This window comes from Haliotis rubra, unplaced genomic scaffold (assembly GCF_003918875.1).
Source record: "Haliotis rubra isolate DU_JTF1 unplaced genomic scaffold, ASM391887v1 Scf622, whole genome shotgun sequence".
Taxonomy (NCBI): Eukaryota; Metazoa; Mollusca; class Gastropoda; order Lepetellida; family Haliotidae; genus Haliotis; species Haliotis rubra.
Window position 1 is genome coordinate 147,249 of NW_025767327.1, and position 12,441 is coordinate 159,689.

General features: G+C 43.2%; 1 protein-coding gene and 1 long non-coding RNA gene across 2 annotated transcripts; one reads left to right on the forward strand and one right to left on the reverse strand.

The window, feature by feature from the left end:
* The first annotated feature begins 1,010 nt into the window (after nt 1-1,010).
* LOC124256281 lies at nt 1,011-2,163 on the forward strand. The gene is made up of 2 exons (XR_006892867.1): nt 1,011-1,121; nt 1,686-2,163. It is a non-coding gene; the product is annotated as an uncharacterized LOC124256281 (long non-coding RNA).
* Nucleotides 2,164-3,646: 1,483 nt separating this feature from the next.
* Nucleotides 3,647-8,902, reverse strand: LOC124256289 (hyaluronidase B-like). Its single transcript, XM_046690263.1, has 5 exons — nt 8,545-8,902; nt 7,305-7,552; nt 6,800-6,931; nt 5,225-5,426; nt 3,647-4,189 (listed from the first exon to the last, which is right to left on the reverse strand). The coding sequence occupies exons 1-5, from the start codon at nt 8,851-8,853 to the stop codon at nt 3,776-3,778; spliced, it is 1,305 nt and encodes a 434-aa protein (XP_046546219.1). The 5' UTR covers nt 8,854-8,902; the 3' UTR covers nt 3,647-3,775.
* Nucleotides 8,903-12,441: the final 3,539 nt, after the last annotated feature.

Sequence of the window (12,441 nt, forward strand, 5' to 3'; positions counted from 1 at the left end):
GTAATAACACGTGCCACAGTCTTCATTCATTGCGTTTTAGATGAAATATTAAACTAAAGGTTATCGTGTGTTGTAACTTTTTTTCCAGCAAGTGTTCCCAACACCACTGAATCAGAGCCAGCAAGTACCACCCCTGGTCATATCGAGCAGTACCGTAAGTACCAGTCTTAAGTGCTCCTGTCCTCAGTGCAGTGTTGTGTACCTTACGGTAAGGACCAGCCAGTAATGTCACCTGAGACTCATGTGCTCCTGTCCTCAGTGCTGTGTTGTGTACCTTACGGTAAGGACCAGCCAGTAATGTCATCTGAGACTAATGTGCTTCTATCCTCAGTGCTGTGTTGTGTACCTTACAGTAAGGACCAGCCAGTAATGTCATCCTGAGACTAATGTGCTTCTGTCCTCAGTGCTGTGTTGTGTACCTTACGGTAAGGACCAGCCAGTAATGTCATCTGAGACTAATGTGCTTCTATCCTCAGTGCTGTGTTGTGTACCTTACAGTAAGGACCAGCCAGTAATGTCATCTGAGACTAATGTGCTTCTATCCTCAGTGCAGTGTTGTGTACCTTACAGTAAGGACCAGCCAGTAATGTCATCTGAGACTAATGTGCTTCTATCCTCAGTGCAGTTTTGTGTACCTTACGGTAAGGACCAGCCAGTAATGTTACCTGAGGCTAATGTGCGGTTGTTAACATCTTTTCATTTCATGGATATGTAGAATCGTATTTCGATATTTTGAACGATCACAACCAGTGAGTGTGCTTGTAGGACCTAAAAGTCAGATAGATACCGTCTTGGTATCACAATATGACGAAATTACATTGCAGTAATATCTCTCAAGGGATATCGCTTCTTACTACTAAAACGATATCATCTGTGCAAGAACATTGTTAACTACCCATGTGTTACGGTGCTATTTCCCCCCACCAGATAATCAGAAGAAGGCATGTTCAGACCACAGCCAGTGTAGTTGCATCGGCGGTATCCCCATCTGCCACAACGGCTTCTGCAACTGCATCGTCACCAAACTCCTCTGCCTCAAACACAGCGACTGTGCCCCTCGTTGTCAATACGACATCGGCGTCTGCCTGGGGAACGCCTGCAGGTGTTACAAGCTAGTCGAGGTGAGTTCACACACAAGCACCTGCTGTAAGCAACACAGGGTGATCGCGTATAAAGCGTAGAAGCTGCTGAGGCTTTGTCTTGACAGTCAATGGGTATTGTATTTTACAGTACATCCACAATCAAAGCCCGCAGTAGGTCATATTCCTAATTCTATTATATAGGCTTTACCCCCATATCACGCCGACACGCCATGATATAATGAAGTACTTATCAAATTGTCGTTGATTCCAAGTCTGTAATTTATTTGTGATAAAAAGTTGATTGCTCTTGATTCGCTTGAAACCAATGTCTCACTGATGGATGAATTCTGCTACTGTACGTCTAAAGATCATTCTCTGTGATGGCCTTTCATTTTCCCTATCTTCATTCATGATGTAATGCTCTTCTGTAATACAGCATAGGGGGTAAAGCGTTCGCTCGTCACGTCAAAGATCCGGATTTGATTCCCCACAATGTACAATGTATGAGGCCCATTTCTGGAGTCACCAGCCGTGATATTACTGGAGTATTTCTGAAAGAAAAATGTAAAATCATACCAACTCAATGTATATTACCTTTTTCAGGACAGGCAAATGAGTGAAAGCCTATCCCCTATGTCATATGAGGAGGACTTGAAGTGACCACAACGAGGGGAAGAGACCGTATTGTCTTGAGACCGGAAGTCGTGACCACATGGCAGTTTGTACGAACTTGGTCCACTAGTCTGTGTGCTGCAAGTAAAGGCGTCCCGAAGTCCGTCGTGTTGGCTGCATGTGGTGTTCATGTATCATGATCTGGTATTCATTTCCATGTGTTAGACAAATCCTAATGGAGGACGGCGAGGGGAAATACGTTGTATTTAAAGAAAACGTAAGGCTTACAATGACGTTCTGCACTTTAATATTCCAACATGTAATATGTAACATCATGAATCATGTTCACAACTAGCTGCTGTTTGTCCATTGTCAATAGAAAAAATAGTAAAAGCAAAATGGGTTAGTGTTATAACACTGTACACATCAATGTTTAAACAAAAGTGGTAAATGTAATATATGTCCGTCACAAAAGACATTAAACTGCCACAGCCATATTTCGTAATTTATAAGTACGACATAACTTATGTTTATGAGGTAACATTATATATTGTTCACTAGGGAACATGGTTTGATGTACCCTCTATATTTGTTTATGTTCCCTGAACCCATGTACCCTCTGTGTTTGCTTATGTTCCCTAAGCCCGAAGGGCTAGGGGAACATAAACAAATATAGACTGACTGACTGAGTTTGGTTTTACGCCGCTTTTAGCAATATTCCAGCAACATCACGGCGGGGGACACCAGAAATGGGCTTCACACCTTGTACCCATGTGGGGATTCGAACCCGGGTCTTCGGCGTTGCGAGCCAACGCTTTAACCATTAGGCTACCCCACCGCCCCAACAAATATAGAAGGTACATCAACCCATGGGCACCGAGGGACCAGTGAACAACGTATTTATCTTACCGAACACCTCAATGTTAATTTTGAACTGTTTGAAGCACGGGTATCGGATCATAATAAGGAGTACCAGAGTTAGGCAATTTGCCAATACTGGATTTTCAGATGACAAAGAACCTAGCAGACAACAAGAAAATCAAATTTAGAGTTATCTCCCTTCCATCGTTTGCTTTCGCAAAACATCGTTAATTTCGGTACATCACACGTGACTCAAGTATCGAGATAAAGAATTACTAACACGATGTATAAAATCAATTCCCACAGTTCGGCATTCCCAGCGGGTAACATAGAAAATGTAACCGGGTACACTGAAAATATTAGAAGAGCGCTCACCTTAACAGAAATCGACATTGATGTGTGAGGTAAGATAAATAACTATGACAAAACTTTGGACTGTGGTATAAAGTTGGATGGTTCAGTCTATACCCTTCCAGTACAAGCTATATACAAGAGTGTTAACAAGCACAGAGCCGGACTCCCTGAACGTCAAGCTGGAATGTTGAGACAGTTGGAATATACAAACACCAATATCAAAAATATCGTTCTGCGAAAAAATTCACTATTGATTCAAAACAGAAAGAGTAGACATCACGTTCATGTATGTCTCACGCACAGTGGATCAATAATACTAGACGGTTACATCTGGCGTTGCATCATCATTCGTTTCAATATAATAAAGGGTCAATGGTATTTCTTATCACAAAACAAATCATAATACACTGGCAAATAGACGCTAAATGTTTAAACAGTCAAGGACGAGACAGTCTACCAAATACTGTTCCTATCACACATTATCAGTTAATTTTTGTCTTCTAAACTCGGACGAGTGGACGTGTATGGTGTCCGCGTTAATATATAAATCAGTAAACGGGATTGTTGACGTAAGTAGTACAGGTAGCGACGTCCACAGATATGTATCGATCATGTACAATAAAGTGAATTGGTCGAGAAATGGTGAAAACGCAATGCCCAACTGAAATTGACAACATTTTTGTTAAACAGGCCAATTTGGAAGGACTAAAATAATATCAGAGTAGTAGAGGTGTGCAAACTATTATTAATGATTATACATATTCAGAAAGTATAAACATCATATCAAAGAGTATTATCGGCGTAGTGTATCTCAAAATCTCTAAGTCTTGTGAGTACCCATCTCCATATGGCGAATTACAACCACCCTATGACTTGTTACAATATTCACCTGACCATCCGGGCAGACATCTACACACATAATACTCATACTTCTTCAGTCTGGGGTACCTGTCCCCGAACAACCCCCGCCTCTTGTCCCTCGTGTCCTCATACTCCTCCCTCGGCCTCACACAAGCCTCCTTCTGGTACAGACGGAGGAAGTTCTGTGTGGTGGCCTCGAAGTCCTTCCTGATACACCGGCCGTGGTTGTTGCACAGCTCGTTGGCACATGCTTGTGTGAAGTCGGTGAGGTTCTTGACGAAGGGGCCGAAGACTTTGTTGATGTCGTTCTGCATCTTGTGACATTCATCACTCGTGTGGAAGAACGAGGAGCTTCCCCAGATGACCACTCCAGAAGCCCCCATAGCGGCAGGTTCCTCGATGGCGACCTTGAGATCATCCTGGAAGCAGAGAGGGTGAGCAAGTGAGTGAGAGAGTGAGGGATTTTTAACGCCACAGCCCGCAGAGGAATGTTATCGACACGGAACCAGTAACACAGCAATTGGTATCATTATGGAGTTAACTCCCACCAATCGCTGATACATTTGTCCATGGCACTCTGCAACAGTCTTGTAACAGAGAGCGGACATTTGTGTTTGGATGCTTTGAAACTTATTACTGTTACAAGGTGCGGTGCTATTGGGTTTAACGTCGTGCTTGAGAATATTTCGCTCATATGACGACGTGCATGCGTGTGTATTTGTATGTGTATGTGCGGCTGCTTGTACTAGCCCAGACTTAAGCTGGTTTTATAGTGCTAGCTCACTGAGATACCATGCCGCAGTGAAGCATGAATACCCCACTCAGACACATTATACTGACTCCAAGCCGACCAGTCCTTGATATACCCATTAATGCCGAGCGCCAGGCAGGGACCAACAGGTACCATATTTTAACGTCTTTTGGTATGACGCGGTCGGGTATCGAACCCGCGACCTTCCGCTCTCCGGGCGGACGCTCTAATTACTGCACCACGGAGGCGGTCTACTGTTACAAACAAAGAAGAACCTCAATGTAGGATAAAGGTCCAAAGTGGTGCATCCTACCTGTGGTCGCCATAAACCCTCAGGAACGGCCATAATACAGACACCAAGAACCCTAACCATGGAGAACCGGGATTCGAACCCCCGGTTATAGGGCACACATAAGACCGCAACTCTGTACTGAGAATCTAGCGCCTCAGGAGACAGGACTATTTGTGTGCTTCCTCTCGGATCTGGGTGAGTGAGGGAGCCGGTAACTATGTCGATGACATGTAAATAATCTAGTCTGAATCATTTAATACTGTTGATAATACAATTTGAAACATTGAAAGTGGTGTAAGTACAATATCACCCATTCAACATGTCCACTGAAAACTGTGATAAAACTCCCGACAGTGTATTTTCAATAGATTGGGGCAGATATTATTTACAAAAAAAAAGACATTAACTTACTTTCTGGAAGAAGTCTGTTCCGTTGTCTTGACTCAGAGTGTACGGCATGATGGGAGTGTTGAGCCCCGACCATTTCGCCTGCACTCGGAGCGTCTCGTTCACCGTCTGTCTGACGTACAGGTAGCGGCTGTGCATTGGTGTGTTCCGATTGGTGTAAATCCTGGGAAACAGGCCTGTGTTGGTTGAGAACAGCCACCCCATGCTGCAAGGTAAAGGTATGTATGTACTGTGGGTATATCTCTCATGGTGATTAAAAACAGATGCAGTGTATTCACATTTCCTTGACACACGTGCAGCTCTTAAGAACACGGCAAAACCATTTTCTCACTGTACAGAAGCCCAATAAACATTACATACATATCATAGTACGTATCAAATATTCCTTCAGATGCTAATGCTAATGTTTATAAATTGTCTCCATGGAAACATTCGCCAACATTTTTTCATACTGAGTGAGTGAGTGAGTATGGTTTTACGCCGCTTTTTAGCAATATTCCAGCAATATCACGGCGGGGGACACCAGAAATGGGCTTCACACATTGTACCCATGTGGGGAATCGAACCCGGGTCTTCGGCGTGACGAGCGAACGCTTTAACCACTAGGCTACTCCACCGCCCCTTCATACTGAGTGGTTGGAATGACGCGACTGTGAAACTGACCGTCCAGCCACATGAAAACATTTGAAGAAAACTGGCTCAAACAAATTTTAAAATAGTGCGATGTCGCTTTGTTACGTTATACTCAAATACTTTATCTCATAACCTAACATACCTCCAAGTTTTCTCCTCAGATGAACATGTTTCACCTGAAAATTATTCATGTACAGTCTACTGATTTCATTGAACATCTCGTTGAAGCTAGTCCACCAACCGTATTCAGAGATAGTGAGTTTAGTTTAACGCCGCTTTTAGCAATACTAGCATTCCAGCAATAACACGGCGGGGGACACCAGAAATGGGGTTCACACATAGTACCCATGTGGGGAATCGTACCCGGGTCTTCGGCGTGACGAGCGAACGCTAACCCCTATAGTCCGTTACACCGCCTCCCTCTCTAACTCGAAAACTAATCCACCCATTCAGAAGATGCATTTGATTGGTCGTTTATGTCATGAATAAAAAAGTTGATGAGCGAACTACCATTGTCTTTTGACACAGTTCACTATTTTAGTGAGGGAGGAGTGCAGATAAAAGATGGAGACGGCACGCACAGCTGAATCAATAAGTAGGCTAATGTGTCCAGGATATGGCTGACTCCTCCTCGTAACAAATAGTGAACTGTGAGATATGATAGTTTGTCAACTTTTTAATCTTCAAAACAAACCACAGAGTTGGTCTGGTGATTACTATGGTAATATTACTTTAAGTTTATCATTCGTCGGTCCATGTCCAAACGGACTATAGGTTACACCCTCCCTCCCCTATTCAGAAGATGCATTTGATTGGTCGTGTTGATGTCAAGCTGATGAGCATGCTAGGTTAGTGATAAAGTGATAAAGATGGGTAAAACGACGCTAAAGTAGCCCAGTATGATAGGCTGGCACTGGACTTCAAGGTGTTACTATGGTAACTTACTATTTATCATTCGTAGTCCATGTCCCGGGTATTGGACACTCATTGGTTGTTGAAGGCCCCCAGCATCGCGGGTAACCATAGTAACCCCAGTAGGCTTTCGGACGGAGTTGTTCGCCGTAGAGATCCTTGCATGAAGTTCATATTGACAACTGAAGTCATATTGACATTATCGCAGTTTAGATGTGGTTGCCATTTAATTACGTCGGAGAATGGGATGCCATCGGAACCGATTACTGTACACAGTTTGACGGGTTCGAAAAAGAGGTCAGAGAAACAGTGGACGTCACGATGTGGCTGAAATAATAACGATGTGACATTAAATTTTAATTTACTCACTCGAACAAGAATTAAATTATTTACTTGTGCCTCGGTCTTTGGGTGAATTAAATATATCCCAACATGTTATTATATAGACGGGCAATATTATTCTATTTAAACCACACATTGCCGTCCCCTTGACCAATGCGAAGCTTTCCCCAGTGGGCCAAAGATCACTGACACTTACCTGGCGGCGATGTCGAACTGTCGGGTAGCCTCCTCCATGATCTGTGTTGTGTTTGTCCAGGTGGGATGTTGTTTCTTGACCAGCTCCACTGACTTTGTCTGGTAAATTTTCAAACTATCAAAATTCAGTGGTAGATGTGGTCTCCAGGATTCGAAGTCGATGACCGCCAATCCGGAATAGTTGGGGTCGGGGATGTCCTGGTTCGTCACAGCCTCAGCCTTCCGGAAGTGTTCGGACAGGTTTCCTTCCTGAAACAAACGCCAAGTACCTGCTGGTTGCTTTTCGTTTTAAGGTGTTGCCTTTTATTGTCTAATGTTCCAGCTACGGCATGAATGCCAATAAATGAAAATCAGATCTAGGGTGCAGCAGTTGACACAATCTTGACAACGAACTCTAACTAACTTCCTTTACCATTATAGCGACAAATATTTGTAAAATTCACAAAGGGGTTTTATAGTTAATACTATATATATGACATCTGCATGTGAACTGATCATTCTATATTGATGGGGACGGGGCGATGAGATTCGTCTTACACCCTAATCATATTTTGCCGATACGCCCTCCCCGAGTCATTTTTGAAGGAAGGGTTGGGGGAGAGATCTGTGAGCAAGGCATCCTATTTGTTTCCTGCAACCAACTCTGTTCGTCAGCATGGATAGGGTAGTCAGTCGATTGCATGGTATCGTACAATGACGGCATGGAACGGTGCTCCCAAATTGTTCATTCTATCAATCACTGGTTTGCGTAGTGATTCCATAATTTACAGGCCGCCGGAGGGTTAGTAGCCTTGCTGTTAAAGCATTTGCCTGTCACGGGTTCGATTCTCCACAAATTACATGTCTGTTTGTAGTTCCCCACAATGCTTGACTATTGCCAAAAGTGGCGTAAAACCTTACCCACTTACCACAGGCTCCCGTCACAAGTACAGCGTGGAACAACAGGTTACTCATAGCTGTAACCAAGGAGACTAAACTTAGAAAACAATCTGGTTCGCCTGTTGAGCCGGAGATCCGGGATCGATTCCCCACGCACGTACCATTTCTTCTGCTCCCAGCCTTCACATTGATGGAATATTGCTAAACGCGGCATAAAACAATATTCATTCACTGCGTTCCTCCGTCAAACATACGTCGTGGAACAATACACACGTCATGCAGATGTGAACGAGGAACTCGGATAAGCTCTCATAAAATCTCTCGAGATGCCCATTAAGCAGGCCTATTTAAGTTATACTCACTTGTGGGATGCCTCCATTTGAGGGTGTGTTACCCCTGTACTGTGGCCAATCTCCAAATCCGTAAAATATAACCATATTTTCTCCCATGAATTGATCATTCTTGTTCGTTACGATTCGATAAGTTGTCAAGTTGAGGTTAATCCCGTGTGCTTCGCACCCTCCAGAAGGGACATTCCAAACGACGAAAAAGGGGAGATTAGGTAGTGCGTATGGTGCTGTGCATCCTTTGGCAGCATCCCGCGGATTTCTCGCGAGAGTTGGGGGCGATGTCAGACATACAAGGACAGCTACAAGGCAGAGTAACATCATTATGATTTTCTCGTTAGCGCCTGTTGCGGCTCACAACTTCCTGCTTCCTGCACAGATCATGTGACTGCCTGAGTCACGTGACCGTTGTAAAACACGAACGCGAAGCTCTCCACAGTGTCTGACAAGTGGTGAAGTTATTTATTGTCACTGACTTGAGGAGTGCTATATAATGTGTTTGTTGCACAGTAAATGTATATCCACGTTCATATACGGCTTCATGATGTCTACGTAACACCACGGTGTAGGAAATGGCCAAGTAATTCAATTCAGATAACATTTTCACATTACATATATTAACTCAAATTTTCAAGACATCGAAAAGAAGATTATGCTTTGCCTTTAATGATTTTACTTAAGCTTTTGATAACGTTTGGAGAATAGGTCTTTGGAAAAAAATGTTAACGTTTAATATAGATGGAAATCAGGCGCGTAGCAAGTCCATTTTTTTCGTGTAAGCCCAATAGGTAGCAAAGCTTTATATTTTGACGGTATTGAGGGCTAGCCCCACCTTTTTAGCAACAATCTTGTGTAAGCCCGGGCTTTTATTATAACGGTAGCTACGCCCCTGGAAATTTTTGGAATATAGTTAAACATATTTACAATAACATCAAATCATGTGTTATAGATAATAACCAAAATTCTAATTTATTTTGAGTTATTCTGGGGTTCGACAAGGGGAAAACTTATCACCGTTACTTTTTCATAATTTCTCAATGATCTATATTTATACCTAGGTGCGAGGGGTTGCGAAGGTATAAAAAATTTACGTTAATTGTGCAGATGATGAATATGTGAGTGAGTGAGTGAGTTTAGTTTTACGCCGCACTCAGCAATATTCCAGCTATATGGCGGCAGTCTGTAAATACTCGAGTCTCGACCAGACTATCCAGTGATCAAGAGCATGAGCATCGACCTACGCATCTGGGAGACAACATGTGTCAACCAGGACAGCAGGCCTGACCTGACCACCCGATCCCGTTAATCGCCTCTTACAACAAGCATGGGTTACTGAAGACCAATTCTTGCCCGGATCTTAACGTTTGTGCACTGATCTACCTGTTGATCTTAAAAGGTGTATATTTACGCATATTAACATGACCAGCAGTAATGAAGCTGATGAAAAGCATAGCTCATCTCACACCCAACACTGATTCAGTTATGTTTCAGCAATGCGTAGACTTTGCAACATAGGACTATCTTCAAAACATTCGGCAGGATGGGGTAGCCTAATGGTTAAAGCGTTCGCTCGTGACTCCGAAACCCCGAGATCGATTCCCTACTTGGATACAATGTGCGAGGCCCATATCTGGTGTTCCCCGCCCTGGTATTGCAATATTGCTAAAAGCGGAGTAAAACCTCACTCACTCACCTACTCACCAACCAGCTCGCTCGCTCGCTCGTGAATGCATGCATGAATGAATGATCAAGTAGTTTTAAGATTATTGGTGATACATTGTGTGTGCTATGATTTGAAACTTGCGGTGGGGTAGCCTAGTGGTTAAAGCGTTGGCTCGTCACGCCGAAGGCCCCCCCAAGTGGGTACAATGTGTGAAGCCCATTTCTGGTGTCCCCGCCGTGATGTTGCTTGAATATTGCTAAAAGCGGCGTAAAACCAATCTCAGTCATTTAGTCAGTATGATTTGAAACACGAAATTGATTTCCATTGTGTGGGAATGCGTGCTACTCACGTCCAGCTAGGACGTTGTTGCATAACACAGTCAGATGGGTCTGTAGCTCCATAGGCCCCCACTGCGGGTCAGAAAATCGATGGTAGGCCCCGGTTCATTTCCAATACAGAGTCAAGTTCTTTGGTTACACCAGAACCTGTCATCATGGGTTCGAATCCCACTTCGTCCCAATTATCCTTTCTTTCGGTCTCTATGAGGAGAATGAATATATATATATATATATATATATACAGTTGAGCCATGCTGTTCTGGATGTATTCAAACCAAGCTTCGAAATTCAAAGTAGGAGTCTTGAAAGGATTGCACAGTATCCAAAGCCACCTTCAATGGAGACGTTCAGCAGATCTCTGAACAAATATCACATTGTTGCAAATTGCAACAGCCACATTCACCCATTCACTAAAAATATACTTTATGTAGAAGCGACATCCTAGCGCGGTAGATCGGGTATTTGGGTTCGGTCGCTAACATGGTCGCAGGGTTCTAGACTGACGTGATTCAATGCTGCTGGACGCCGAAAGTATGCGATAAGCACGTAAATACCTTGAGTATTTCCATACAGTTGAGGCAATATGACGGTTGTATACCATTGTTAACACAAACTTGACCAACAGCTTATACGAACACAGGGCAGAGTACACATTTGCGGAGTATTTGTAATTTTTGTTTTTAATAAAGTTTAATGATAATCTTCATCGTTTGGTCAACTTGTCACTAGGTTGCGTCGCAAGTCCCTGTACACACTACACCATGACCGTCGATCTTATGGTCGAATTCCAGATAAGTATCATCGCAAACGTAGCAACAGCATCTCTTCAGAAACGTTAACCTCGTCCTAACAGGGTTAGACTGGTAATACCATTTAGTTTCTTTCCAACAAGTCTGTAAAATTATTCCTCTATCAATAATTGTATTTGTGCCTTTTGAACCACTAAACTTGTTTGGGAAGTCCCTCAAGCCAAATTATTAGTGGTAGGCTTAAGCGTAGATGTCGACTTGTAATAGTCCTTAACGTTGGCATACTGTCCTGATTTCTCTTTAATGTAAAGTGACCAGTACAGGAAGACATGTATTGGTGTTTAGATATGAGTCCCAGCTATCTTCTTGGCTGTAACAGCTGACCCTTAGTTACCTTGGGACCTGCTCTGTCGAGGGGGTAATGACGATCCGGTGATCCTGGTGGGTGCTTGTGACCTCAGTTATCTTCCTGATTTGACCACATCTCTTGCTTATTGAATGAGAAATGGGCAGTCTGATCACATGTTCGTGCATCCATCATATACATGATAAGCATCATCCTGAAGTTTCTTGGTGGTGGGGTAGTCCAGTGGTTAAAATATTCGCTCGTCACGCCGAAGACCTGGGTTCGATTCCACACATGGGTACAATGTGTGAAGCCCATTTCTGATGTCACCCGCCGTAATATTGCTGGAATATTACTAAAAGCGGCCTAAAACTAAACTCACTGTTTAGAGTCTGAGAGCACGCTGCTTTAAAGACTGCTATAATGCGCACTGCTACAATATGCCGGCATTGTCAAGCAGTGTAACCGTACCTTGTGAACTGAGGATGTAACTGACCAATTAATTTGTGACGGCACTTAAGTGTAGGAAATAAATGTGGTTTCACTTCTCTGGGACGCATTTCGTTTAGACGTAAGTCATTAGATTAATATCAATCTGTACAATGACTTTTCTGATGGTATCAAAACTGAAAGTATTGTTATGTTCTTTCCATAAATGTAAGCTGATATATGGTCAATAATCGCCATCACCTATAAACACGTGCCATGCTAGTATGAGTAGATGGAGTAGTCGAGTGGTTGAAGTGATCTTCGTCCGATTCCCTACAACAGTTTAAATCTGTGAAGTCCATTTCTGGTGTCCCCTGCTGTGATATT

Excerpts from the sequence above, each read along its gene's own strand:
- LOC124256289 (XM_046690263.1), bottom strand. The coding sequence starts at position 8,853 with ATGATGTTACTCTGCCTTGTAGCTGTCCTTGTATGTCTGACATCGCCC. Across the intron at positions 7,553-8,544 it reads CAAATGGAGGCATCCCACAA|GAAGGAAACCTGTCCGAACA; the intron begins GTGAGTATAACT and ends CGTTTGTTTCAG. Across the intron at positions 5,427-6,799 it reads TGGACTACGAATGATAAATA|CATGGGGTGGCTGTTCTCAA; the intron begins GTAAGTTACCAT and ends TTTACCTTGCAG.